Here is a 27,580-nt window from a genome sequence, read left to right as displayed (position 1 = left end):
CCCCCCAACAACACTGCACCCCACAGGTGGCTGGCCCCATTTCCAGCCCCGCTCGCTCCCCGTGCCTTTACTCCAACCCATCTTCCGCTTGAGAGGAGCCGCACAATCCCCCCTTGTCCCTGCGACCTGGAAGTAGGCCACGTGACTCCCTGGAGCGGTTCAGTGCTGTGGTGCGGGGTGAGCTCTGGGGCTCTGCTGCGCCGGGGAGGGGCTCCTTAGCCCCTGCCAAAGGGCAGGATGGGGGGCAGGGGCCCCGAGCTCTGCAGGGCTCCCAGACAGCAGGATGTGAGTGTGGACGGGCCAGGATCCTGCGGTAAGACACGAAACTGGGGGCAGAACCGCCTCTGATTCCACTCCCACCCATCGGCTGCCTCCTTCCATCCCCCTCGGGGAAACCAGCGTCTCTCCATGGGGCTCCATGCCTGGAAGGGCTGCAGTGGACTCCCGAGAAGCTGTGCCCGCCTAGGAATGAATTTACCCCAGGGGACGGGGCAGAATCACCACCCCACCATGCAGACGATGACTGAGGGGCAGGGACTCACCCAAGGCCGCGTAGCCAGTCAGAGCCGGGAAGAGGACCCCGGCATCCTGGCTCCCAGACCCATGCTTTAGCTGCTGTATCCTGATTCCTAGAGGTCAAGGCCAGAGGGGGGCGTGAGGTCAAGTAGTCTGACCTCCTGGCACTCATCCCGCTTCGCTCAGGCTCCCTCGGACTCCGGGGTCCTGGGCTCTGCGCAGTGCAGCCGTCCAGTGTGATGCTGCATGGGCCCAGCGGCTCCCTGTGAGTGTAGGGTCACCCCCCTCCACTCATGGGCAGGGCCTGAATGTGGCCAGAGTGCCAATCTGCCCACCCCCCGGCAACCCTGGCACTGCCTGCTGCCCGGCCCTGCTCAGGGGGCCCTGGGAGTCAAAGCTGGATGGCAGGGCAGTGGGGCAGCTGTTGGGCACCCGGCAGGGTGGGAGGAGTTGGGGTGACCGGGCAGCAGGGGCCCAGCACGACAGAGCTGTGGGGCAGATCCCCCCGAGCCCAACGGGGGGAGTAGCGGGAGCTCCTAACGCCCCAGCTGGCAGCACCAAGGAGCCACCCCTGCCTAGGGCTCCCCCCAGCTCCCAGCAGAGCCCACGGGCCTGCTACTGACACCCTGCCCCAGAGCAGTGGGGAGGAGGGGCTCAAGGAAGCAGGAAGGCGAGAGATGGTTTTGTGACCAACTAATTGCAGTTAATGATTGATCAGCCCAATTACAGCAGGAGACAAAGGTCTGTTGTGGTCTCAGAGCCGCAGTGCCAGCGGGGAGCATCCGTGCCCCACGGTGCAGGTAGGGGGCACAGGGCAGGGCCACGCTTGAGGTCCTGCCAGCGGCAGGGTTGTGCGCTGGGATGGGGGAGCCGAGACGGCTGGGCTGGGCCGGGCCTGGTCACGTCACAAAGCAGCACCCGGGAAGCAGGGATGCAGGGGTCCATGGGCCCGGGACAGGATTGCTCCTTGCTGTGGATTCTGCAGGGCGCCGTCTAGGCCCGAGCGACGGAGCACCCACCCTTCCCAGGGGGACAGCCTGATGGGCCCCGCACAGAGTCTGGATCTTCAGTGTGATTCCTCTCTGCTGTTGTCCCACCCTAGACCCCCCGGGCCAGCCAGGTCCCTGGGAGCCCCTCCTAAGCCCCCCACAGACAGAGCTCTCCAGGGGGGCTGGTGTGTCCTCCCCGTCGTATGCGCCAGCCCTGCGTGAGCAGCTGGGGCTGGAGCTCATCGCCCTGCGGGAGGGGCAGCGGGAGCCTCTGGGTGTGGTGGGGCCGGTGCTTGGACTGACCGAGTGGACTGCGGGATCTCCTCTCACCCGCCTCCTCCACGGGCTCAAACGTCCCAGCCTGGGAGTGAGGGCAGGATCGGGCCCCGGCCTGCTCGCTCTGGGGGATGGGCTCGCTCGCCCCAGCGCCGTGAGTGCCTCCTGGGGTCCCGGAGGCGCGGGTGTGCTGGGCATTGGAGACCCAGCTGCCTTTGGGGTCCCCCCCATCCACTGCCCTGCCCCCTCCAGGTGCCCTCCCCTGGCCACACTCTGCCCCTGCTAGCGAGACCCACCCAAGCGCACGCGGCCCCGGGGCTCTGGCGTGTGAACTGCTGGGAGGTCTGGCTGGGGGGCAGCGGGTGGGGGGGGGATGTCCCAGGAGCTCCAGTTCAGCCCTTGGGGCCAGGAGACGCTGTTCCAGGAGGGGCAAGAGGAGCAGGGAGCCTCTCGCTGAAGCCCTGTGTTCCCCCTCCCGACGTGCCAGCAGGTCCCCTTGGCAGGATGGCCTGGCGCCCGCTGCTGCTGCTGCCCTTGCTCTCGGTGGCGGGTAAGGATTTCACGCCCTGGCTGGCGGGAGGGGGGCATGGCACGCATGGGGGGCGAGGAAGGAGTGGGGTGTGGCAGGGGGCTGTGATCCCCCTGGGGCTGGGCACTGAGGGTCAGGTTCCCCAGGCAGGTGCCTATCCCTGTGGCAGGCAGCCTCGGAGACCTGGAGCAGCTGCCAGCACTGGGAACTGAGTGCCCTCCTCTGGGCAGGGGGCCAAGCAGTAACCCCCAAGGACCCCCCAGCGGCCTGGGGAGCAGCTCAGAGCCAGCTGCTCAGGGAGAGCCATGGCAGGGGCTGGGCTGGCACGCCCTGGGCGGGCAGCACCCTGGCAGCAGGGCAAGGGGAGCTCTGAACAGCTCAACGCAGGGGTTAACGCGGGGCCAACGTCTCCCTTGCAGTCTCAGGGAACACGGCCCCGAGATTCAACATGAGCATCGTCTCCGTGCCCGAGGACCTGCCCGTGGGTGAGTGCGGTGCGGAGGCGGGAGGGCCAGGCCGGGGTGATGCAAAGAACCAGTCACAGGGTTCAGGCCAGACAGCACCACTGATGCCCACGCTGAGCTCCTGACAGCCCCACCCGCTCCCTGTACGGCGCCCAGTCTCCGGCTTGGCCCCGGTGGGCTGTCAGGAGATGGAGAACCCACCCCGGCCCGGGGGGTGAATCACCCGCACTGGGGACAGCTGCCTTATGTCTCATTGGAACAAGTCAGGGGTCCTAGTGCTACCCCCCAGCTTTGGAACAGCCTCTGGAGGACCCCTGCAGTGTGCCAGACCCCCAAGGGGGCTCAGGCTTCCTCCAGGGTGGGCCCCGCGGCCTCACCGCCTCCTCGGACTCCACCGCCTCCTCTGGGCTCCAGCCCCCCAGCTCCCCCCGGGAGCTCTGCCCAGAGAGGCCAGCTGAGCCAGACGCCGCCAGGAGAGACGTGTCCCCTCCGCGGGGGCAATGCCCCTCGCCCAGCGTTTGCAGCGACACTCACCCAGCGCTGGGGTTGGGCAGGCAGCGGGCACAGCACAAGGAGTCCTTAGGGGAGCCCAGAGACTTGGCGACTGGGTTTGTCATTGTCTTCTTGGATGCTCCATTGATATGGGGTTGGCCTTTTCAACGCCCCACCCTGGCTCAGACAGCAGGTGACATGCCCACCTATGTCTCTTAGCCTCCCTGAGAACAAACTGTCCTCCTTCCCCCTCCACCCCGCCCGTAGCCATGCACAATATATGGGAAACTGAGGCACACACAGGATTCATAAAACATGACAGAAAATTCCCACTTCATCTGGCTTCAGCTTCCCGCCGCTGGATCTTGCACAGCCTTTCTCTGCTTGATCCAAGAGCCCTTTAGGACCCGGGATTTTCTCCCTGGGAAGGGCCTTACGGCCTGCACTGATCTCTCCATCTCCGCTTTAATGAGCTGCCCAGGCTGTGACGAGCTTCTGGTCAGAGCTGGGGCTGCAGCAGGTGGCCCTCGGAGGCGCCGGCCCTGCCCCAGCCAAGACGTCTCCCCCTCCTCCTGCAGGAGCCAGTGCCTTCTGGCTGACGGCTGTGGACGCCGACGGCGACCAGTTATACTATGGCATGAGCGGGCAGGACGCCTTCTATTTCAAGGTTGACAGCACGACGGGCGAGGTGCTGCTGGTGGCCTCTCTGGACCGTGAGGTGAGGGGGGAGCCGGGGCTGCTGGGCACGGAGACAATAGAGACCAGAGCCAGAGCAGCGGGTGATGCTCAGGGGCCGTCGCAGCCACTCTGCCCTTGTGCAGCCCAGATGGCACCAGGCCTGCTCCCTACGGGCAGGGCCAGGCAGCAGCCGTAGGACTCCCATCCCCGCGGGGCCTGGCGCTCTCGGATCCCATGGAGGAGAGGGCGTCCTTGGCAGGTCCTTGGCAGCGGCACCAGGAGCCTCCCTGGGGAGGGGCAGCTCCCCGGTGGAGCTCCAGGCCACTCCCCAGCCTCTGCCCTCTGAGCGGGGTGCTGGAGGGAGCCCCAGAGCAGCTCCCCTGGGGAGCACTGGGACGGGGGCAGGGCCTGGCAGGGGCTGGGGAGCTGATTCTGCAGCCCCTCCACAGCAACGGGAGCAGACGAGAAAGGAGTCCCAGGCTGGGGTAGCTGGGGGCTGTAGGTCGGGAGTGAGGGGCACTGCTGTTTCCCCCATGTTTGCAGGGAGGGGACCTCTGGGGAGCGCAGCTCACTTTGGTCCCAATGAGTTGCCTTGGGAGGCGTTGAAGTGAAATATGGGGCGAGTCAATGGGAACGGGGAAGGGGGGCAGGAGGGGGCTGGGCATCCCTTGAGCAAAGCACCCCCCCTTTATGTTTCCTTCCAGGAGAAAGCCAAACTCAGCGTCATTATCACAGTGACAGACCAGATCAACACCGAGGTGAGGGAGCGGGCGGGGGGCTGGCAGGGGCCATGCCTGGGGGGGACTGGGGCAGGGCGGGGGGCTGGCAGTGGGGCAGGGCAGGGGGCTGGCAGGGGCCATGCCTGGGGGCAGTGGGGCAGGGCGGGGGGCTGGCAGGGGCCAGGCCTGGGGGCAGTGGGGCAGGGCAGGGGGCTGGCAGGGGCCATGCCTGGGGGGACTGGGGCAGGGCGGGGGGCTGGCAGGGGCCAGGCCTGGGGGCAGTGGGGCAGGGCAGGGGGCTGGTAGGGGCCGTGCCTGGGGGCAGTGGGGCAGCAGGTATGCGGCTGGACCCGTGGGGCGTGGGCAGGTTATGCATCCATGGGCAGGTGCGTTGTGTTGGCAGCTCTTTGGGGACAGACGTGGCAGCAGCTGGTCTGGACGGGTCTCGTCCAGCCCTGGCATAAGCCGGTGGTTCCTGGTGGCATCTGCGGGGGCTGGTTGGACCCGCGCTGTGCCTGGAGCCTGCGACACTGTATCCCCGGCGTGCCTGGAGCAGCGCCCGTCGCGGCTGGGCTGGGGCCCCCAGCCCCTGGCCCTGAGCGGGCACCTCTGCTCCTGCAGGTCTCCGGGAAGCTGGCCATCATTGTGGAGGACCGGAACGACAACCCCCCCATCTTCCAGAACCAGCCCTACATCACCGACCTCTCAGAGGTACCGAGCCCAGCCAGGCCTTCCCTGACCCTCGCTGCAACCCCGCAGGCTCCCCACGCGGCCCGGCTCCGCTCCCCTGCCAGCCGGGCAGCCTCCCGTGGGGCAGCGCAGCAGAGCCTGGCCCTGCTTTTCCTCAGCCACCCGGCCTCCCATGGGACGGAGCCGCGGCTCTCGGAGCCAGCCCCCGCCCCGAGGAGCCGGCCCCCGCCCTGAGAAGCTGCTCCCCCCAGGAGCCCCCCGCCGGGGAGCCAGCGCCTGCCCCAAGGAGCCAGCACACCTGGCACTGGCTGCTCCATGCCGGCCAGAACAGAATGGGCAGCCGCTCTCCTCTGCAGGGCGCTGGGCGGGTGCCAGCAGGCAGCCTGGCATGGCGTCTGGCATGGCGATGGACCAGTGCATGCTAGGAGGGACCTGCGGGCTCGCTGGGCTGGCGACCTCGGGGCGAAGTGAGGGCAGTGGGGCCCTCGGTGCGTTGGCGTCAGGCCAGACACCTTGGCTGTGCTGGGGCTGCCCCAGGGCCGGCAGGGCTGCCAGCGCGCTCCGAATGGGGGGCTCCCGAGCCAGGCCGGGGGGGCTGTCACTGCCCCGCCTCCCCAGGTTGGGCACAGCGGGGGGCGCGTAGCACACGCTGATTGGCAGGGGCATTCGCCAGCCCCAGGCAGCCTCTGTGGGGAAACGCCAGGGCTGCGGTACGCGGGGCGATGGGTCCCCAGTGTCTCGGGGTCCCCCAGACGTGCCAGCTCCGGGCACCGCACCCTGATCCCCTGGGTGGTGCATCCGGCTCCAGAGCTGCTGCCGCGAGCGACCCAGCTCTGTCCGCTGGGAGTGCCCAGGGCTGGGCGCCAACTTCCTGGCTGCCAGGCGCTGCCCCGGACCTACAGGCCCCTCCCAGGCCGGTCCCACCCATGTCCTATGTTTCAGACCTGGCCGATAGGCAGCTCCATCTACAGAGTGCTGGCCACAGACGCCGACTCGGGCAGCGCCGGCAGGGTGCGGTATGAGATCGTGTCGGTGAGTGCTGGGGCCAGGGAGCCGGCGTTGCGGGGCCCAGGGCGGGTGGGCTGGTTTTGCGGCCGGGGACCCCTGCGGCTGGTGGCTGATAACAGCCTGCTGCAGGCTGGGGGCGGGGGGGTGCCCAAGGCTCCTCAGCCCGGCGCTGGGCCCCGGGCCCCAGCTGAGCCGCACGCCTGGGAGCCAGCAGCCTGGGGAGGGCTGGCCTCAGGAGCTGCGTGGGGGGCCCGCTGTGAGCCCCCCACGCCCGAGGAGAGGGCAATGGCGGCTCCCCACTCCTCCGGCCCCAGGCACTTGAGTGGGGCGAGAGGGGGCAGGGACAGGACCCTGCTTGTGGCTGCCCAGCGTGGGGTGGGTCTCAGAGAGGAACAAGGGTCTGGCCCGAGGCCTCTCCCCAGGGAGACGCTGCCCAGCAGATGTGACAGCCAGCCTCGCTCTCGCCACCCGCCCCGTCCTCAGGCAGCAGCGGGGCCTGGCACCCCCCAGGGCGGATGTCTGCCCCGGTCCGCCAGCCCCCAGGCCAGGTCCAGGCTGCTCTGGCAACCCACACCAGTGAGACTCGCCAGCCGGGCACTGCCAACTCCGCCGGCAGCCGCTGGAGAGCAGCATCGAACCATGCTGGCCTCCACCGCGCGGGGGCAGCTGGTGCAAGAGAGCAGGTGGCCTGGGGGCCCGAGAGGTGGGGCATGTGTGGAGGGCAGGGGGTGGGGGGCAGCAGCCTGCGGTGGAGGCTCAGTGGTGTGAAGGGGGTTCTGGGAGCTGTGCTGCAGCAGGCGCGAGGGGCAGGGCTGGGGGGGCAGGGCTGGGGGGGGCTATGGCTGGAGGGGGTGCGGGGGGCCAATGGCTGGAGGGGGTGCGGGGGGGCCTATGGCTGGAGGGAGTGCGGGGGGTTATGGCTGGAGGGGGAGTGGGGGCCAATGGCTGGAGGAGGTGTGGGGGGCCTACGGCTGGAGGAGGTGTGGGGGGCTATGGCTGGAGGGTGTGCGGGGGGGCCTACGGCTGGAGGGGGTGTGGGGGGCCTACGGCTGGAAGGGCTGGAGGGGGCTATGGCTGGAGGGGGTGTGGGGGGCTATGGCTGGAGGGGATGCGGGGGGTCTACGGCTGGAAGGGGGGACCTATGGCTGGAGCAGGTGCGGGGGGCCTACGGCTGGAAGGGGGGCCTATGGCTGGAGGGGGTGTGGGGAGCTATGGCTGGAGGGGGTGCGGGGGGTCTACGGCTGGAAGGGGCGCCTATGGCTGGAGCGGGTGTGGCGGGCCTACGGCTGGAAGAGGGGCCTATGGCTGGAGAGGTTGTCGGGGGCCAATGGCTGGAGGGGGTGCCGGGGGTCTACGGCTGGAAGGGGGGCCTATGGCTGGAGGGGGTGTGGGGAGCTATGGCTGGAGGAGGTGCGGGGGGTCTACAGCTGGAAGGGGGGTCTATGGCTGGAGCGGGTGTGGGGGCCTATGGCTGGAAAGGGTGCGGGGGGGTCTATGGCTGGAAGGGGGCCTATGGCTGGAGGGAGTGCGGGGGTTATGGCTGGAAGGGCTGGAGGGGGCTAAGGAAGGAGGGGTGCGGGGGTTGGGGCTGGAGGGGGCTGTGGCTGGAGGGGGTGTGGGGGGTTATGGCTGGAGGGGGCGCGGGGGGGCCTATGGCTGGAGGGGGTGCGGGGGTCATGGCTGGAAGGGCTGGAGGGGGCTACGGCTGGAGGGGGTGTGGGGGGTCTACGGCTGGAAGGGGGGCCTATGGCTGGAGCGGGTGTGGCGGGCCTACGGCTGGAAGGGGGGCCTATGGCTGGAGAGATTGTCGGGGGCCAATGGCTGGAGGGGGTGCGGGGGGTCTACGGCTGGAAGGGGGGACCTATGGCTGGAGCGGGTGGGGGGGGCCTACGGCTGGAAGGGGGGCCTATGGCTGGAGGGGGTGTGGGGAGCTATGGCTGGAGGGGGTGCGGGGGCTCTACAGCTGGAAGGGGGGTCTATGGCTGGAGCGGGTGTGGGGGCCTATGGCTGGAAAGGGTGCGGGGGGGTCTATGGCTGGAAGGGGGCCTATGGCTGGAGGGAGTGCGGGGGTTATGGCTGGAAGGGCTGGAGGGGGCTAAGGAAGGAGGGGTGTGGGGGTTGGGGCTGGAGGGGGCTGTGGCTGGAGGGGGTGTGGGGGGTTATGGCTGGAGGGGGTGCGGGGGTCATGGCTGGAAGGGCTGGAGGGGGCTATGGCTGGAGGGAGTGTGGGGGGCCTACGGCTGGAGGGGGGTGCGGGGGTCATGGCTGGAAGGGCTGGAGGGGGCTATGGCTGGAGGGAGTGTGGGGGGCCTACGGCTGGAGGGGGTGCGGGGGTCATGGCTGGAAGGGCTGGAGGGGCAGGACTCCCCCTGAGGAGGTGTGCAGCGCCCTGGAAAGCCCAGGAGTGTGGGGAACACGTGGGTTAGCTCTGCCCCAGCCCCGCCTCGGCCGGGGGCAGGCAGCTGGCACGCACTGCCTGGCAGGGGCTGTTGCCAGAGCTTGGGGGGCAGCCCGGGAGCTGCTGGGAACAGCACGGGGTGCAGGGGGCTCCGGCTGGCTGCTCCCTGGTGCCGCGGCAGGGCGTGGGCTCTCTGTGGGTAGGGAGCGACTCCCCTCCTTTCGAGGGTCCCCCATCCCCGTCCCTCCCTCGGCGAGTCCCACGGCGCTCTGCGGGGGGGGGGGTTAAAATGCAGCCCCCGGTGCAGTGTCGTCCCAGGCTCACGCACGGCCGCTCTCCTGCTCCCCCTCCCCCAGGTGACCCCCGACGACGCCAAGAATCACCAGCTGTTCTGCATCCTGCAGAACGGGACCGTCGTGCTGAACGGCTCCCTGAACTACAACAGCCAGAGCACCTATTACCAGCTCCGGATCAACGCCACCGTGCGCCAGCCGGGGCAGGGCGTGGGGGCACTGGGGTCTCACAGGGCCTCTGCTGCCCAGGACGGCGGGGCCAGCCGTGGGGGGCTGGGGGGAATGGGGGGGGTGCAGGGTGGCAGGGGGCATGGGGGGGATGGAGAGAATAGGGCTGGGGCGCAGGGTGGCTGGAGGGAATGGGGGGGGCGCAGGGTGGCAGGGGGCATGGAGGGGCTGGAGGGAATAGGGCTGGGGCGCAGGGTGGCAGGGGGCACTGGGGGGCTGTGGGCGCTGGGATCTCACAGGGTCTCTGCTCCCCAGGACGGCGTGGGCTGCGTGGAGAACTGCACCTATCTGAGCTCCGTCGCCTACCTGTCTGTGAACGTGGTGGACGAGCCGGACCTGGCCCCGCAGTTCCTGAACGAGCCCTACGTGGGGTCGGTGCCCGAGAACTGCCCCCTGGTAAGGGGCGCCTGCCGCCTGCTCCGCCCCAAGGCCCTCCCCCCAGCCAGAGCCTGGGTGCTCCTGACATCACCGCGTGTTGCCACGGAGCACAGTGAGGTCAGGGGGCCCCCGGCTGACACCCAGAGCCCCCCTTGGGGCTGCCCTTGATTGGCAGGTGTCAGCGATGCTTGTCTGCCCTAGGCAGGCGGGGCCCATGGAGACTACAGCCCCCATCATGCCTTGGGCCCGAGCACGCTGTGGGGAGCAGGGGGTGTCTGCCATGGGCAGCGGGGCAGGGGCCTGGGGTCTCACGCTGGCCCCCCTTGGGGGGGTCCTGTGCTGAGCAGGGACACTCTGAAACCCCCATTCGATGCCCTGGGACCCAGGGAGGGAGAGGCTGAGACCCGCTCCCCGGTACGATCCAGCCCTGTGCCGCGTGCCAGGAACCTGCCCCGCCGAGCACAGCCCTGGCTGTGGGGATCGGGTGAGCTGGGCAGAGGAGGATGGTGGTAGCAAAGCCGGCATGGGGTGCTGCAGCGGGCCCCGCCCTCACCAGGCTCCTCGTTCCAGGGGACCCCGGTGCTGACCGTGTCCGCCATCGACAGAGACAAGGGTGTGAACTACGCCCTCAACTACAGCCTCCTAAGTGAGTGATGCTGAGGGGCAGGGAGTGGGGCAGGCCAGGGGCAAGGGGGGCTCCCTTCAGCTCCCTCCCCGGGGTGCTCATGCCAACACATGTGGGAATTTGGGGTGCATGGGGAGAGTTGGAGCACTGGGGCAGTCACCCCAAGAGGCTGAGTTTGAGGGGGCAGGTTGGGGGGGCTGGGGCAGTCACCCGAGAGGCTGAGGTGAGGGGCAGGTTGGGGGGCTGGGGCAGTGTCCCGGAGTCCCTGGGCGATGCTCTGGAACTGCTCCCCACGAAGCCAGGCAGGACTCTGGGGAAGTCTCCTCTCTGGGAGCAGCCTGTCTGCAGGACACACAGCTCACCCGGCTTCCACCTTCCTGGGTCTGACCTCGGAGCATTCAGCCTCCTCTGCCCCTCCGTGCGCTTCCCACATCGAGTCTGCCCAGGCGGGGTCCTGGGGAAGCCAGAGGGTCCTGCCCCCCAACTCCGCAGTCAGACGGGACTCTCAGCCAGCCAGTAAAACAGAAGGTTTATTAGACGACAGGAACATGGTCTAATACAGAGCTTGTGGGTGCAGAGAACAGGACCCCTCAGCCGGGTCCATTTTGGGGGGCAGTGAGCCAGACAACCACGTCTGCACTTCACTCCATGTCTCCAGCCAGCCCCAAACTGAAACTCCCTCCAGCCCCTCCTCCTCTGGGCTTTGTCCCTTTCCCGGGCCAGGAGGTCACCGGATTCCTTTGTTCTCCAACCCTTTAGCTCTCACCTTGCAGGGGGGAAGGGCCCCGGCCATTAGTGGCCAGAAAACAGGGTGGCGGCCATTGTCTGTGTCCAGACCCCTGCACACACCTGCCCTCTAGGGCTCTGCAAGGATCATACACCCTTACCCCACCCCCTAGATACTTAAGAACTGCCTAGGGGAAACTGAGGCACCCCCACACTATTCAGACGAAACATTAAGAACAGTCCCACTTTGTCACACCCCAAGAGGCTGAGTTTGGGGGGCAGGTTGTGCGGGCTAGGGCAGTCACCCAAGGGGCTGAGGTGGGGGGCAGGTTGGGGAGCTGGGGAAGTCACTCTGAGGGGCTGAGTTTGGGGGGCAGGTTGGGGGGCTGGGGCAGTCACCCGAGGGGCTGAGGTGAGGGGCAGGTTGGGGAGCTGGGGAAGTCACTCTGAGGGGCTGAGTTTGGGGGGGCAGGTTGGGGGGCTGGGGCAGTCACCCGAGGGGCTGAGGTGGGGGGCAGGTTGGGGGGCTGGGGCAGTCACTCTGAGGGGCTGAGTTTGGGGGGGCAGGTTGGGGGGCTGGGGCAGTCACCCGAGGGGCTGAGGTGGGGGGCAGGTTGGGGGGCTGGGGGAGTCACTCCGAGGGGCTGAGTTTGGGGTGAGGGCAGGATGGCCGTTGGGGCATGAGCTGGGGCCCAGCCCTGTGCAGCAGCGAGGGGCCCCGTCCCCTCTCCATGCCAGGGGCTGGGTGGCTCCGGAGCGGTGGGAGAGCCGCCATGCCGGGGCACTGGGGAGCTCAGGGCGCCGTTCACCTGGGGGCCCGGTTCAGCTGCACTCACAGGAATCACGGACCCAAGGGTGCACAATCAGGCCAACCTACCCGTTTCCTGGGCTGGTGCCAGGGGAGGCCCTGGCGGGAGGGGTGGGGGATTTGGAGACCCAGCGAACCCGCCCTGCGGCGTCTCCTGCCCCCGGGGCTGGGCCTGGCTTCCCGCTCCGGGTGTCGCGCCCTGGCACACGGGGTAACGGCATCCCGCTCGCCGTCACGGCAGCCAAACCCCAGCGGCACTGGGACCCACGCGCCAGGTCACAGCTCCGGGAGCGGGGAGCCGAGGCGGGGGACTCAAACCGGGCTGGGATCAGGGCTGCGGGGCCGGGGCGGCGGGTGCTGAGGCCCCCACGGACTCAGTGGGCGCCGTCCCCCGGGGGAAGGTCCCTGAGTGCTGGGGCCGTGTCTTGCAAATGGCGCTGGCCAGTGCCCCATGCCGGCGCCCGCTGGCTCTTCCCCATCCCCAGCCCGCAGGGCCAGCGGGTGCCCCGCCCTCAGCCCTCCTCTGCCCTCGTCCTCAGATGCCAGCGTGCCGTTTGCCATCCACCTCGCCACGGGCACCGTCACGGTGCGCAGCGCCCTGGACAGAGAGCGGCTGCCCAGCGAGGAGGTGCTCCTGGAGGTGCTGGTGAGTAGCAGGCAGCTGTGAGAGCCCTGCCCCCCCCCGCCCCATCCCCTCCCCCTCTCCCCGGTCCCCCCCCCGACCCATCTCCCCCCCCCCCCACTCCTCTCCTCGGTACCCCTGCCTGATCCGTCCCCTCCCGCTTCCCCTGGTGCCCCTGGCCTCCCGTCTGACCCATTCCCCTCCGGTACCCCTGGCCCCCGGCCTGACCCGTCCCCCCCGGTGCCCTTGGCCCCCCACCTGACCCATCTCGGCCGGTGCCCCAGCCCCCACCTGACGCATCCCATCCTCCATTCCCCCGACCCCTCACCCCTCTGCTGCCCCCATCTGACCCATCCCCTCCCCTTCTCCCCAGTGCCCCTGCCCCCCCGCCTGACCCATCCCATCCTCCCTTCCCCCGACCCCTCACCCCTCTGCTGCCCCCACCTGACCCGTCCCCTCCCGCTTCCCCTGGTGCCCCTGGCCTCCCATCTGACCCATTCCCCTCCGGTACCCCTGGCCCCCGGCCTGACCTGGCCTGTCCTCTCCGCCCCCAGGTGCAGGAGGAGAAGCTGGACATCTACGGGCAGGTGGCTCAGGCCAGTGCCACGGTGACCATCCAGGTGACCGATGTCAACGACAACACGCCCCAGTTCTACGAGTGCGAGCTCCCCGCCTGCGACTTCACAGCCAGCCCCCAGAGCAGCTTCAGGGGCTCCCTCGAAGAGCATTCCTCTACCAGGGTGCCCGTGGGTGGCCTCCACATTGTGGCCCACGACCCTGACAAGGTGGGCGCTGCTGGGCTGCCCCCTGCCCCGGGCATCCACCACCCTGTGCAGTGGGATAGAGGGGCATCGGCCGGGCTCGTAGAGCGGGGACTGGGGGTCAGGATTGGGGCCACCAGCAGGGCTGGGGTCAGATCGGGGGGATCAGCAGGGCTGGGATAGTGGGGACTGGGGCTCAGGATCGGGGCCATCGGCAGGGCTGGGAGTCAGGATTGGGAGGATCGAGGGGATCGGCAGGGCTGGGGTAGTGGGGGCCACAGGTCAGGATCGGGACCAGTGCCCCACCCAGTTGCTGCCCCGTGGGGTCTGGCCGGTGTGGAGCAGGCCCCCAGCTGCCGGGTTTCTCGCCCTCCTCTCTCCCGGGCAGGGCTCCAATGGTGCCTTTGAGCTGCAGCTGCAGGGCCCGGACGCCGCCTCCTTCTCCGTCTCCCCCTCGAGGCTCACGGGCACGGGGGCGGTGCAGGTCCTGGTGAAGGACCCCAGCACCGTGGATTACGAGCGGACTCACGTGATGACTGTGGAGGTGAGAGCCCCGGAGGGTGCAAGGGGACAGGCCCCGGAGCCAGGCTGGGCCAGCGTTGGGCCCAGCCAGCTGCCGGTCCGGGGGGCAGGCCATCTCCAGCGTGCCAGGGGAGCTGCGTCCCCTGGGGCTGGGTAGGTGGGGAGGTGCCGCCCCACTCCCTCGGGGCTGCCCGACGATCCTCCTTTGTGCCTGGCAACATTCGGCCGAATTGCTGTCCCGCCTGGGCTCTGAGCCCTGCGCCCGCTCGCATCAACCGGCCTGGCTCCGAGCCCAGAGCCCCACGGGGCTGGGACCTGCCATCCCTGCTCCTTGGGTCAGGCGGGCACCCGGCGTGGGCAGGGCAGCTCCAGCCCCATGCCCCTGAGCTCAGCGACAGGCAGCCCCAAGGATGGCTCATGGGGTCAGCAGGGTGAGGGGTGGGGATGGGGCAGACGCGGTCCCTTCCACTGAGTATGGGGGGTGCTCGGCAGGTTTGGGGGGGACGCAGTCCTTCCCCAGGGGAGGGGGGCTCGGTGGGTTGGGGGGGACGCAGTCCTTCCCCAGGGGAGGGGGGCTCGGTGGGTTTGGGGGGACGCAGTCCCTTCCCCAGGGGAGGGGGGCTCGGTGGTTTGGGGGGGACGCAGTCCGTCCCCAGGGGAGGGGGGCTTGGTGGTTTGGGGGGGACGCAGTCCCTTCCCCAGGGGAGGGGGGCTCGGTGGGTTGGGGGGGACGCAGTCCCTTCCCCAGGGGAGGGGGGCTCGGTGGTTTGGGGGGGACGCAGTCCCTTCCCCAGGGGAGAGGGGCTCGGTGGGTTGGGGGGGACGCAGTCCTTCCCCAGGGGAGGGGGGCTCGGTGGGTTTGGGGGGACGCAGTCCCTTCCCCAGGGGAGGGGGGCTCGGTGGTTTGGGGGGGACGCAGTCCTTCCCCAGGGGAGGGGGGCTCGGTGGTTTGGGGGGGACGCGGTCCCTTCCCCAGGGGAGGGGGTCTCGGTGGGTTGGGGGGGACGCGGTCCCTTCCCCAGGGGAGGGGGGCTCGGTGGGTTGGGGGGGGCGCGGTCCCTTCCCCAGGGGAGGGGGGCTCGGTGGGTTGGGGGGGACGCGGTCCCTTCCCCAGGGGAGGGGGGCTCGGTGGTTTGGGGGGACGCGGTCCCTTCCCCAGGGGAGAGGGGCTCGGTGGGTTGGGGGGGACGCGGTCCCTTCCCCAGGGGAGGGGGGCTCGGTGGGTTTGGGGTGACGCGGTCCCTTCCCCAGGGGAGGGGGGCTCGGTGGGTTGGGGGGGACGCGGTCCCTTCCCCAGGGGAGGGGGGCTCGGTGGGTTGGGGGGGACGCGGTCCCTTCCCCAGGGGAGGGGGGCTCGGTGGGTTGGGGGGGACGCGGTCCCTTCCCCAGGGGAGGGGGGCTCGGTGGGTTTGGGGTGACGTGGTCCCTTCCCGGTCCCACAGATCATTGCCAACGACACCGGGAACCCCGGGAACTGCTGCTCCATTGCCATAGTGACCATCCAGCTGCTTGACATCAACGACCACAGCCCCAGGTTCGGGCAGAGCATGTACTGGCTGCCAGTGCTGGAGAACAGCCCGGCGGGCACCGTCATCTCCAGCAACATCACGGTGAGGGAGCCCGCGGGGTCGTGGCACTCAGGGGCACCCCCGGGGGGCGGGGTTGGGGCAGGCACTGGGGGCTCTGGCTGGAGTCCAGCCCCCCTGATGGCCCCCCAGCGGTTGGGCCCCGCTGCTGCTGTGATCAATGGGCCCTTCTGGCTTTTGCAGGCCACTGACCCGGACAGCGCCGACTTTGGCAGGATCACCTACAAGCTGCTGCCCGAGACCATGTACGTACCCTGCCGTGCCCCTCACTGCCAGGGTGCCTCGCTCTCCCCAAACCCGCACTCACTTTCACAGGGCTGGGGCAGGGGGTTGGGGTGCGGGAGGGGGCTCTAAGCTGGGGCAGAGGGTTGGAAGGGGGGGGGTGTGCTCTAACTGGGGGTGCAGGCTCCAGGGTGGGGCCAGAAATGAGGGGTTCAGAGTGCTGGAGGGGGCCCTAGGTTGGGCAGGGGGTTGAGATGCAGGTGGGTGATGGCTCTGGCTGGGGGTGCAGGCTCTGGGGTGGGGCTGGGGATGAGGGGTTTGGGGTGCAGGAGGGGGCTCCAGGCTGGGGGTGGGGCAGAGGGGTTCAGGGTGTGGGAGGGGGCTCAGGGATGGGGCAGAGGGTTAGGGCTCGGGGTTGGGGCATGGGCTTACCTCTGGCAGCTCCTGGTCAGCGGTTCAGCGGGGTAAGGCAGGCTGCCTGCCTATCCTGGCACCACGCTGCACCCCAGAAGCAGCCAGCAGGTCCGGCTCCTCGGTGAAGTCACAGCAGGCGGCTCTGCGCGCTGCTCTTGCCCGCAGGCCCTGCCCCCGCAGCTCCCATTGGCCGCGGTTCCTGGCCAGTGTGAGTGCGGGGCCGGTGCTTGGGGTGGGGGCAGCGTGCGGAGCCCTGTGGCCCTCCCCGCCTAGGAGCTGGACCCGCTTCGGGGGTACAGCGCGGAGCCAGGGCAGGTAGGGTCTAGCCTGGCTTAACCCTGCAGCGCTGCCGACTGGACGTTTCACGGCCCGGTCGGCGGTGCTGGCCAGACCCGCCAGGGCCCCTCTTGGAGCGGGTGTTCTGGTCGAAAACCAGAGACCTGGTCACCCTGTGTCCCGCAGCCTGGACATCTTTGCGGTGAACGCCAGCAGCGGGGAGGTGCTGGTGCGCAACGGCAGCTTGCTGGACCGCGAGACCCGCTCGGTCTATTACGCCACCCTGCAGGCCGTGGACGGGGGGGGCATGACCGGCTCCACCTACCTCGAGATCACCCTGCAGGATGCCAACGACAACGCCCCGGTCGTCAGCGGTTCCTACAACGTCTTCGTCAACGAGGGGCAGGAGAACATCAGCGTCCAGATCCAGGTGGCGCTGAGCCCTGGGGGCCGATGCCCTTGCCCCACTTCTCCAGGGGACCAGCCGGCCCTTGGCACCTTCCAGGCGGCCCCTTTAGCTGGGCCGTCTAATGAGGCTCCTTTAACCGGCGCTGGGGTTTCCAGGGGCTGTGGGGAGCCCCTGCCCCCTCGCCCGCAGCGCTGCCTGCCCGCTGGAGGCCAAGGGTCAGGGCTCCCTGGCTCCGTAACGGCGCCAGGGTGGGGTGGGCAGGATGGTGACAGGTTCCCGGGCATGAGGCACCATGAGCTGCTGGGCTTGTGGGGTGGGCGGGGGGAGCTCTGTGATGGGGGGCCCTGAGTCCGGCCCTGATCCCTCCGGCGGCCTCGTTTCCAGGCCTTTGACAACGACGAGCCCGGCACCAGCAACAGCCACCTGCGCTTCCAGCTGGAACCTGGGGCCTTCAGCGCCAACTTCACCATCGACCCCGCCACGGGGGTGCTGCGCAGCCTGGGGGCGCTGGACCGCGAGGCCCTGGGGCGGGCGCTGCAGGGGAAGGTGGTGGTGACCGTGCGGGTGCATGACCTGGGTGTGCCACAGCTCAGCTCCCTCGTCAACGTCACCATCACCGTGGAGGTAACCGGGCCCCAGCGGGCTCCCGGCTGTGCGGGGAGGGATGAGGGTGCGGTGCTGGGGGGGGCCAGGCTGGGCTGGGCAGGGCTCCTGGCTGTGCATGGTTGGGGGGGCCAGGCTGGGGTGGGCAGGGGTCCTGGCTGTGCTGGGTCAGGGGGGCCAGGCTGGGCTGGCAGGGCTCCTGGCTGTGCTGGGGGGGACCAGGCTGGGGTGGGCAGGGCTCCTGGCTGTGCTGGGTCGGGGGGGCCAGGCTGGGGTGGGCAGGGACCCTGGCTGTGCTGGGGGGGACCAGGCTGGGGTGGGCAGGGCTCCTGGCTGTGCTGGGTCGGGGGGGGCCAGGCTGGGGTGGGCAGGGACCCTGGCTGTGCTGGGTCGGGGGGGGCCAGGCTGGGGTGGGCAGGGACCCTGGCTGTGCTGCATTGGGGGGGCCAGGCTGGGCTGGGCAGGGACCCTGGCTGTGCTGGGTTGGGGGGGCCAGGCTGGGGTGAGCAGGGCTCCTGGCTGTGCTGGGTCGGGGGGGCCAGGCTGGGGTGGGCAGGGACCCTGGCTGTGCTGGGTCGGGGGGGCCAGGCTGGGCTGGCAGGGCTCCTGGCTGTGCTGGGTCGGGGGGGCCAGGCTGGGCTGGGCAGGGACCCTGGCTGGGCTGGGTTGGGGGGCCAGGCTGGGGTGGGCAGGGCTCCTGGCTGTGCTGGGTTGGGGGGGCCAGGCTGGGGTGGGCAGGGCTCCTGGCTGTGCTGGGTTGGGGGGGCCAGGCTGGTGTGGGGAGGCACCCTGGCTGTGCTGGCGGGGGGACAGGCTGGGGTGGCCGAGGCTCCTGGCTGTGCTGGGATGGGGTGCAGAGGGCTCCTGTCCCGAATCTTTCTCCGGGGGCAGGGGAGCAGTGAGAATATTCCTGGTGCCCTTGCTGGGCAGGAAGCTGTGCTCCCCCTTCCCAGCCCCAGGGTTGAGTGCGGGCACACGTCTGCCTCCTCCACGTCTGGTCTGCCCCTCGCCCAGCTGGGCACCGTGCAGGGCCCAGAGTAGTGGCCTGCGTTTCTCTCCGCAGGACGTGAACGACAACGCACCCGTGTTCCTCAACGAGCCCTATGTGTTCTCTGTGCGAGAGGGCCAGGCAGGTACGGGGCCACCTGGCCGGGTGCGGAGTTGTGGGGCGCATTGAATCCCAGCAACAGGCCAATGGGGTCTGGGCAGGGCTGACTGAGTGGAGAGGCATTGGGCACTGTCAGTCCAGTGGCGGGGTGGGGAGAGGTGGGGGGGCGGGCAGGGTGCAGTGTGGGGCATGGGCAGAACAGTGGCAGGGCAGGGGTGGGCAGGGGGCAGCGTGAGCGTGGGCAGTCCAGCGACAGGGCGGGACGGGCAGGGGGGAGGGGGTTTGGGCAGGGCAGGGGCGGGCAGGGGGCAGCAGGAGTTTGGGCAGGGCAGGGGTGGGCAGGGGGCAGCGTGGGCAGTCCAGCGGCAGGGCAGGGGCGGGCAGGGGGTAGTGGGGGTTTGGCCAGGGCAGGGGCGGGCAGGGGGCAGTGGGGGTTTAGGCAGGGCAGGGCAGGGGTGGCGCTCACCAGTTTCCCCGTCCCCAGGCACCTTCGTGGGCAGCGTGGAGGCGGAGGACGCAGACCAGACCGAGGTCCATCACCGAATCTCCTTCCAGTTGGGCAGCAGCTCCAGCAGCTTCCTGCTGCGCTCTGTCCGCCTGGGCCCGGGGCACTACCAGGGCAACCTGTCCCTGGACCCGGACGTGGCGCTGGACTATGACCGGCTCAGCCCGGCACACTTCAACCTGACGGTGCGGGCGGAGAACACGGGCACCGGCGACGCCCTCAACGTGGTGCTCACCACGGTGTACGTGCAGGTGCTGGACGTGAACGACGAGCCGCCCGCCCTGGTGCCAGCCTCGCCGCAGGACGTGAGCGTGGCCGAGGACGCCCAGCCGGGGCTGCTCACCACGCTGCAGGCCTCCGACCTGGACACCAACCACTCCCTGCACTTCCAGGAGCTGGGCCTGGCCTGTTACAAGGGCGCGGGGAGCGCGGGCCACGTGTGCCAGGACTGGTTCTACCTGGCGCCCAACGGCTCCGTGTTCCTCAACAGTTCGCAGATCGACTACGAGGTGTGCGACCTGGTGACCGTCACCCTGCGTGTGGAGGACACGCGCACCGAGGAGGGCAACCCCTACAGCAACAACGGTGGGGCTGGCCCCGCGACCTCGCCTCCCACTGCCCCCCGCGCGACACTGGCTGTCCCGGCCTCTCCCAGCAGGGGCGCCGTGGGGAGCGGGGCGGGGCGCTGGCTGAGGGGGTGATCCCGAATACTCTGGCCCCAGCCTCTCCCACAGGGGGCGCTGTGGCAGGGGGGGCGGGAGCCGGCTGTGCGGGGTGATCCTGGCTGCCCTGGCCCCAGCAGCAGGGATCGGTGCACATGGACGGAGGAAGGTTTTGAAGGTCCTGTGGGGAGGGGCTGGGAGACGCACCTGGTGCCTGGGGGAGGCGGGGGCGTTGCAGAGACCCCTGATCTGTGACGGGGGCTCTCACTTCCGTGTCCTTCACAGCAACGCTGAGGATCCTGATCAGTGACGTGAATGACAACAGCCCAGAGTTCCTGCCTATCAGCGACACCTTCGGTGAGACCCCGCCCGGGTGCGTGGGATCCCAGGCTGGAGCGGCCCTGCGGGGGTGCGAGGCCAGGTCACTGCGCCCAGCGAGCGGGGCATCTCCTGAGCGCGCTGGCAGGGCCCTGGGCCTTGGGAGCAGGGTCAGGGCGCGGGGCCCGCTGCCAGGGCTGGGAGCCTGGGGTGTGGAGCAGGACGCGGGTGCTGCCCTGGTGCCCGGTTGTGCCCAGCTCAGGGCTGCCCAGGCAGCTTGCGGGAGCGGGGTGGGCTCCAGCAGAGGGGCGGCTGCAGCTGGCAGCCTGCCGTGTGCCGCTGGGAGCCGAGCCGCACGCTGGCCGTGTCTGAGCCGTCTCCCCGTCTCCTTCGCAGTTGTGGTCCCTGAGGTCTCCCCAGTGGATCTGCCGGTGGCTGTGGTCAAGGTGAGGAGGCTGCGGGTCCAGGGCAGCTGCCCTTGGGGGCATTGTGGGGGTGCAGCCCGGCGCATGGGGCTGTGCCGGTGGGGCCGTGACATGCCCGGTCTCCTGCCGCAGGCCAGGGACGCCGACACGGGGTCACGGGGAGCCATCACCTTCACCATCTCCAGAGTTGTGTTCCTCCAGGACAACGGGCCCAACCACATCCTCAGCAGCGTCTTCAAGGTGGTGACGGCGGCCGAGGGGGACCTCTACGTCGGCAGCATCCAGTAACGCTGGGGCGGCACCGGGGCGGGCGGAGCAGGCAGCCCTGGCAGGACACGGGGCGCGGCTCATGCTGCTCCTGCCCGCTGGGGCGGGGGGCCAGCAGAGGGCTGGCACAAGCGGCACTCGGCCTGGGGGTGGTATCCCTGGTAGCTGGGCCTGGGGGGCAGTGGGGCAGGGAGAGAGCTGGGTTGGGGGGTGCAGTGGGGCAGGGGTAGCTGGGCCTGGGGGGTGCAGTGGGGCAGGGAGAGAGCTGGGTTGGGGGGGGCAGTGGGGCAGGGGTAGCTGGGCCTGGGGGGCAGTGGGGCAGGGAGAGAGCTGGGTTGTGGGGCGCAGTGGGGCAGGGGTAGCTGGGCCTGGGGGACTGTGGGGCAGGGAGAGAGCTGGGTTGGGGGGGGCAGTGGGGCAGGGGTAGCTGGGCCTGGGGGACAGTGGGGCAGGGAGAGAGCTGAGTTTGGGGCAGTGGGGCAGGGGTAGCTGGGCCTGGAGGCAGTGGGGCAGGGAGAGAGCTGGGTTGTGGGGGGCAGTGGGGCAGGGGTCGCTGGGCCTGGGGGGCAGTGGGGCAGGGAGAGAGCTGGGTTGTGGGGGGCAGTGGGGCAGGGATAGCTGGGCCTGGGGGGCAGTGGGGCAGGGAGAGAGCTGGGTTGTGGGGGGCAGTGGGGCAGGGGTAGCTGGGCCTGGGGGGCAGTGGGGCAGGGAGAGAGCTAAGTTTGGGGCAGTGGGGCAGGGGTAGCTGGGCCTGGGGGGCAGTGGGGCAGGGAGAGAGCTGGGTTGTGGGGGGCAGTGGGGCAGGGGTAGCTGGGCCTGGGGGGCAGTGGGGCAGGGAGAGAGCTGGGTTGTGGGGGGCAGTGGGGCAGGGGTAGCTGGGCCTGGGGGGCAGTGGGGCGGGGAGAGAGCTGGGTTGGGGGGAGCGTCTAACACCCTGCTGTCCTAACAGAGTTGCAAGCAACCTGGATGGGTCGTTAAAGGGCCGGTACCAGGTGACGGTGGAGGCCCAGGACGGCGGGACACAGTCGCTCAGCTCCTTGGCTGTGCTGGACGTGAGTACCCTCCCGGCCACGTCTCTGCGGCCAGCGCTGGGCACGGCACCGTGCCCACGCCCAGCCTGGCTCACCCACCGGCGCTCTCCCCCCCGTCCCCACTGCAGATCTTCACCGTGGACCAGAGCTACCGGGTCAGGCTGGTGTTCTCGACCTCCGTGAATGAAGTGCAGGACAACTCGGTCAAGATCAAAGCGTGAGAGGGGCACGGGGCACAGACGGGGTGTGGCAGCCTGCAGGGCTGGGATGTCCTGCCCTGCGTCTGCCCAGTCACCTGGCCGGCCATTTGCACCTGCGCGTGTGCAGATGACACAGCGGTGTGCCCCCCTGTGACAAAGGGAACCGTTGGTACCCAGGACCATGTGGCAGGCTCAGTGCCCACCTCCCATACAGCCCTCCCCCCGCTAGTCCAGTGCCACCTTCCCATCAGCCCTGATCTGCAGCTCCCCACCCCCTTGCTGCGTGGGCCACGGGCCGCACCGCGGGGCCCTGAAAGCCCAAGCCACCTGGTGCTGCTGGCCAGTGGAGAAGGCTCCCCGGGGCACCATGTGCCCAGGTGTGCTCCCGCTCGGGCCAGCTTTGACCCGTGACATGGGAGGAGAGAAGCGGATGCACCCACCTGGCTCTGGCAAGTGGCACGTGTTTACCTGCCCCCAGGCCCGTGAGGCAGCTAGACTGGGGCTCCCTGGGGTTGTGGGCGTGGGGCACGGCCCATGTACCAGGCTCCCTCCTGCTTGCTCCAGGGCTCTGACGGTGGCGACCAGGGCGACGGTCTACGTGGCAGTGATCCAGTCCGCGGCGGATGCACCGCAGTCCAGATCGTCCAGGTGCCCAAGGCGCGGGAAGGGGCAGGGCACAGGCTGGGTGGGGGTGGCCAAGGCCGTGGGGCCGGGGCAGGATCCTGGGGGAGGGGTGGGGTGGCGCAGGCTGATGGGGAGGGGGAGGTAGGTGGGGGTAGCTCTGGCAGGGGATGACGACAAGGCAGGCAAAGGCCAGGTCCTTGGTGGCGGCTGGCCCTGGGCCGTGTGTCTGCAGTCGGGACATGCGGGGAGCCGGGACAAGGGCTAAAGCAGGGGCCAGGGGCCCCGGGCTTGGGATGGCACCGCTGGGCTGTGGCAGAGCCGTACTCTGGGGTTGGCATCGACGCCTTCCCAGCTCATAGGATGGCCTCTCGCATCCTGCAGGGCCCAGGAGAAGTCCGTGATGGAGGCGTACTTTGTGTACAGCAACGGGACGGCCCTGGGGGTGAACGAGCTCAGCATGTGAGTGGGGTTAGCTGGCAGGGGGGCAGGCAGAGGGCCGTCGGGGGGGTGCCGTGGGCGGGCCAGGCAGAGTGCCATCGGGGGGGGCACTGTGGGAAGGGGGCCGGGCAGAGGGCTGTCTGTGGGGATGGTGTGGGCAGGAGCCTGGGGGCGCCGTGGGGGGGGGCCAGGCAGAGGGCCATTTGGGGGGCACTGTGAGTGGGGGGCTGTCACAGAGTCCCTGGGCGATGCTCGGGAACTGCTCCCGACGAAGCCAGGCAGGACTCTGGGGAAGTCTCCTCTCTGGGAGCAGCCTGTCTGCAGGACACACAGCTCACCCGGCTTCCACCTTCCTGGGTCTGACCTCGGAGCATTCAGCCTCCTTTGCCGCTCCGTGCACTTCCCCCTGCGAGTCTGCTCAGGCGGGGTCCTGGGGAAGCCAGAGGGTCCTGCCCCCCAACTCCACAGTCAGACGTGACTCTCAGCCAGCCAGTAAAACAGAAGGTTTATTAGACGACAGGAACATGGTCTAACACAGAGCTTGTAGGTGCAGAGAACAGGACCCCTCAGCTGGGTCCATTTTGGGGGGCAGTGAGCCAGACAACCACGTCTGCCCTTCACTCCATGTCCCAGCCAGCCCCAAACTGAAACTCCCTCCAGCCCCTCCTCCTCTGGGCTTTGTCCCTTTCCCGGGCCAGGAGGTCACCGGATTCCTTTGTTCTCCAACCCTTTAGCTCTCACCTTGCAGGGGGGAAGGGCCCAGGCCATCAGTTGCCAGGAGACAGAGTGTCGGCCATTTATGTACCCTTGGCCCTTTGCACTTGAACAATTACACCCCCTGCCTTATCCCACCACCTAGAGACTTAAGAACTGCCGAGGGGAAACCGAGCCACCCCTACGGTATTCAGAGGAAACATTAAGAACAGTCCCACTTCATCACAGGGGCCCAGGCAGAGGGTTGGCTGGGGGGCTCTATGGGCTGGAGCCTGGGGGGCATCATGGGTGGGGTACCCGAGCAAGGGCCATCTGGGGCAGCAGGAGTGGGGTTCATGTCTGGGTTGTGTCCCCAACAGACTGGTCCAGAGCAACCAGCAGGCCCTGAGCGAGCTGATCCAGCTGGGACTGACCATTATCGTGAGTGTGGCGGAGCGGCCCGGCTCTGGGGCAGAGCCCCACTGCCTCGGCCGAGTGGGGAGGGTGTCAGCGGGCGGCCAGGGGCGGGGGAGCCAGCCGGGCTGGGGACGTGCTGTCTCCTCTCGGAGGAAGGGCAGGGCAGGGCATGTGGGAACCTGCCCCCTTAGGGCCATGGCTGCTCGCCTGAAAGCAGCATGTCACGTCAGCCGGCTCCTCGCTGGGTTTGGAGAGGGCACCGGGACTGCGTGTCCCTAGGGGAGCCTGGCGACAGCCTGGGTCAGCTGGAGCTACCAGGGCCTGGGGCACTGCCGGGCAGGGAGGCTCCTGGGGGAAGGCTGAAGGCGGGGAGCAGCGAGAGGTTTGATGGCTGACCCCCCGGAGCAGACGGCCCGAGGGGGCTGATGGCAGGGAAGACTGTGTGTTGGACAGGACCGGGGAAACGGGGCTGGGGACGAGGGATGCTCCCCCGGGGAGGACGAGCTCCCAGCAGAGAGGTGGGGGTCCGGCTGGGAGGAGTGGGGGTGCGCTGTGCCGGAAGGGCTGGGATGGCTGACCTGGCAGTGGCATAGGACAGGGCTGGGGTGGAGGATGCTGGCACGTGGTGCATGCCATGTCGACGGGGTAAAGGCAGTGCCCTGGGGGGGAGGAAGGGGCTGGGCTGGGCTATTTGCACAAGGGTCCCTCTAACACAGCGACCCCCCAGCACCTCAGCAATGACCAGGCTGCTGGCTGGAGAGGGGCTGGATCCCCCTCTGGGGGGTGCTGGGGTGGCATAGCCCATGCAGCGGGGGGTGACGTGTCTCTGTGCCCAGGGCCCCGGGACCGTGGTGGAGCCCAGTAAGGAGAAAGAGCTGATTGGCGTCATCGTGGGGCTGGCTGCGGGCCTGATGCTGCTGCTTCTCGTCATGACGCTGGCCTTGCTGGCCACCAGACGGAGGTATGAGACCCCCACCTGCCCAGCCCCCGCCCCATGCCTCCTTCTGCTGCCTCTGCCCATGCATGTCCTCTGCCTCTCCTGTGCCTTCGCCATACCAGCCAGTGCTGCCCACCCTGTGCCAGGTGCCAGCCTGTCCCCATGTCCCGCACCAGCCAGCACTGCCCTTTGCTCCACGCCCCGTCACTCACCCCACCCGCTGTTCGTTTTTGCAGCTACAGGAGGAAGCTGAAGGCCATGAAGGCGCTGAAGATGGCATCCACGCTGACAGCCAACGTGGCACAGCAGGGGCCGGCCATCCCCGGGACAAACAAATACAACGCTGAGGGGTGAGCACGGGCCCTGGGCCTGCCCTGCCGGCCTGCAGGAGGGGAGCTGAGTACGCCCCCAGAGCTGCCTGGGCACCCATCCCTGGGAGCTGGGGCTGCAGCCTGGCTATAGGAGCTCCAAGAGGGTGGAGCAGGGATGTGACATGCCCCAGCACTGTGCCAGCCGGGGTGCCCACACAGAGGTCACTGGGAAGCAGAGAGGGGGTGGCAGTGCCATGGGTATGTTTGCGGTGGATGTTCCTGGGCCCAGAGCTGCTTCCACCCCATGTGCTGCACTCGACGGGGCACCGAGGGCCACGTGCCCAAAGGGCAAAGGCCCCCTGCGTGGCCCGAGAGCATGTGAATGGGCTCTGGCTGCGTGTGCCCCATCAGTGCCCCGGCTGCACACCGCTCCACCCCGCTGTGCGCCCTGTCTGCCGATCCGAGCCCAGCGCCTCGGGGTGCGTCAGGCTGCGTGCAGGGCCGCTGCCTTGCAGTGGTGCTGTGGCTGCTGCATGGCTGTTGCTTTGTGGCTGGGCAAGGATGTTGTTGTGCTGTGCTGGCTGTGATTGTGTCACGGCTGTGGTGAGTGTGGCTGTGGTTGTGGTGGGTTTGGCTGTGCTGTTGTGTTGTGCGGGCTGTGGGTGTGTCGTGGTTGTGTGGGCTGTGGGTATGGTTGTGGGTGTGTCGTGGTTGTGCGGGCTGTGACTGTGTCGTGGTTGTGCTGGCTGTGGGTGTGGTGAGGGTGGCTGTGCGTGGTTGTGTTGTGCGGGCTGTGGTTGTGTCATGGTTGTGGTGAGTGTGGCTGTGTGTTGTGTTGTGCGGGCTGTGACTGTGTCGTGGTTGTGCTGGCTGTGGGTGTGGTGAGTGTGGCTGTGCGTTGTGTTGTGCGGGCTGTGGGTGTGTCGTGGTTGTGCGGACTGTGGGTGTGGTGAGGGTGGCTGTGCGTTGTTGTGTTGTGCGGGCTGTGGGTGTGTCGTGGTTGTGCGGGCTGTGGGTGTGGTGAGGGTGGCTGTGCGTTGTTGTGTTGTGCGGGCTGTGGGTGTGTCGTGGTTGTGTGGGCTGTGGGTGTGGTGAGGGTGGCTGTGTCGTTGTGTTGCTCACCTGGCCGGTCTCTCCCCAGGGCTAACCCCGTGCTCAATCTCACGCTGGACCCCCCTGCGGACCTGGGCTTTGACGAGGACTCAGACGCCGATGACGCCAGGTGGGACAGGAACGCGTCCTTGGGGGGCTGGGCTCTGGTGCCCCGGCCCCCATGGGGACAGGCCAGGGGAGCCCGCCCTGTGCCCTCGGTGTCCCCCCAGCCCCGCGAACGGGCACTGCCCAGCCTGACATCACCCTGGCTAATTTGTGCTGCTCCCTCCCCCACAGCCTGAACTCGCTGGACGAAAACATGGTGGAGAACCCGGCGGAGGGCAGCCCGGGGCCCCCGGTGCTGCAGGTCAGGGAGCAGCCCCCCCCCCACGTCTGCCGTGCCCTGCGTGGCAGCGCGTTCTGCCCTGTGGGACGCCCGCTCTGGCTGTGCATTAGCTCTGCCTCCACCACGCTTGGTGCCCACCTGAGGGCAATGGCCATGGCAGCTCCCTGCTTTGGTGCCCACATTGGTTCCTGGCCTAGCGGCACCGTCGCTCTTTGCTGCGGGTGCGCCTGGAACATCTGGGGGTGGAGGCTGAGGTGGGGACGGGCGCCCAGGAGTGGGGGGCGGCTGGCACCATGTGCAAACAGCCGCTGTGGGGGTGATTAACGGTGCCCAGCAGCCGTTGGTGGAGCCAGGACCCCAGCTGACTAGAGAGGGCAGCCATGCTGGGGGGAGAGGCGGGGTACCCCTGGGGGCGGGCACTTCTGCGCAATCAGAGCCTGGCTCCCCACAGTGCAGCCGCTGAGGACGCCAACCAGGCTGGCTCATTGCTGGGCCGTAGCCGTGGGTGCAGCTGGCGGCTGGCGTGGGCAGCTGGGTGGCACGGGGCAGTTCTTCTGGGTGCACTGTGGCCGCATGCCCTAAGGCATCCCTGTTGCTCTCCTTCCCCAGCTGGGCCGGGCGGGGGCTCTGGCGCACTTGGGCAGCTGTGAGGAGCCCCTGACGGCCGCCCTGCAGGCCCACCGCACGAATCCGGCTAGCAAGCCGGCTCGGCCACCGGGAGACCCCAACAGGACCTTCACCTTCAGCAACCCCTGCCTGGACACCACAGACCTGTGAGAGCCCCCGGCTGGCGCTGGGGAGGAGCAGCCACAGCGCAGCGGGACTCGCGTGGCACCTCCCAGTGCAGAGCTGGAGCTACCTGCTGGCTCTGTAATGGCCCCCACCCTGCCAATAAACCTGCCCAGCCTGGGGCTGGCAGTCCCCCTTCCCATGTGTGTGTGTGGGGCCCCCACACAGCGCCCCAGGACTGTCTG

The 27,580-nt window shown here is 69.1% G+C and overlaps 1 protein-coding gene across 3 annotated transcripts; it reads left to right on the top strand.

Moving 5' to 3' along the window:
• Positions 1–170: 170 nt before the first annotated feature.
• On the top strand, positions 171–27,545 carry CDHR2 (cadherin related family member 2). Of its 3 annotated transcripts, none has more exons than XM_037907843.2 (32): positions 171–313; positions 2,272–2,331; positions 2,730–2,795; positions 3,845–3,984; positions 4,649–4,702; positions 5,285–5,374; positions 6,296–6,385; positions 9,116–9,241; positions 9,536–9,676; positions 10,229–10,304; positions 12,357–12,463; positions 12,994–13,224; positions 13,589–13,744; positions 15,165–15,332; positions 15,492–15,553; positions 16,407–16,650; positions 17,014–17,253; positions 18,296–18,365; positions 18,825–19,430; positions 19,793–19,864; positions 20,222–20,271; positions 20,383–20,534; positions 21,467–21,569; positions 21,677–21,765; positions 22,313–22,396; positions 22,754–22,831; positions 23,884–23,944; positions 24,757–24,881; positions 25,094–25,207; positions 26,310–26,390; positions 26,558–26,627; positions 27,216–27,545. In XM_037907843.2, exons 1-32 carry the CDS (start codon positions 238–240, stop codon positions 27,381–27,383), a joined length of 4,050 nt encoding a protein of 1,349 aa, XP_037763771.1. In that variant the 5' UTR covers positions 171–237; the 3' UTR covers positions 27,384–27,545. The 3 variants fall into 3 exon arrangements, with proteins under 3 accessions (XP_037763771.1, XP_037763770.1, XP_037763769.1); XM_037907842.2 differs by lacking the exon at positions 171–313 and adding an exon at positions 1,208–1,316; XM_037907841.2 differs by lacking the exon at positions 171–313 and adding an exon at positions 1,208–1,316 and having other exon boundaries at positions 2,269–2,331.
• The last annotated feature ends 35 nt before the right edge of the window (positions 27,546–27,580 follow it).

This window comes from Chelonia mydas, chromosome 8 (assembly GCF_015237465.2).
Source record: "Chelonia mydas isolate rCheMyd1 chromosome 8, rCheMyd1.pri.v2, whole genome shotgun sequence".
NCBI classification, from domain to species: domain Eukaryota; kingdom Metazoa; phylum Chordata; order Testudines; family Cheloniidae; genus Chelonia; species Chelonia mydas.
Note: the sequence above shows the minus strand (reverse complement) of the source record. Positions and strands in the feature narration are given on the sequence as shown.

Bases quoted from the DNA above. Each gene is read 5' to 3' on its own strand.
- CDHR2 (XM_037907841.2), top strand. From the start codon at position 1,223: ATGATTGATCAGCCCAATTACAGCAGGAGACAAAGGTCTGTTGTGGTC. The intron at 5,375-6,295 runs GTACCGAGCCCA...CCTATGTTTCAG, and splicing joins ACATCACCGACCTCTCAGAG to ACCTGGCCGATAGGCAGCTC. The intron at 25,208-26,309 runs GTGAGCACGGGC...GTCTCTCCCCAG, and splicing joins AACAAATACAACGCTGAGGG to GGCTAACCCCGTGCTCAATC.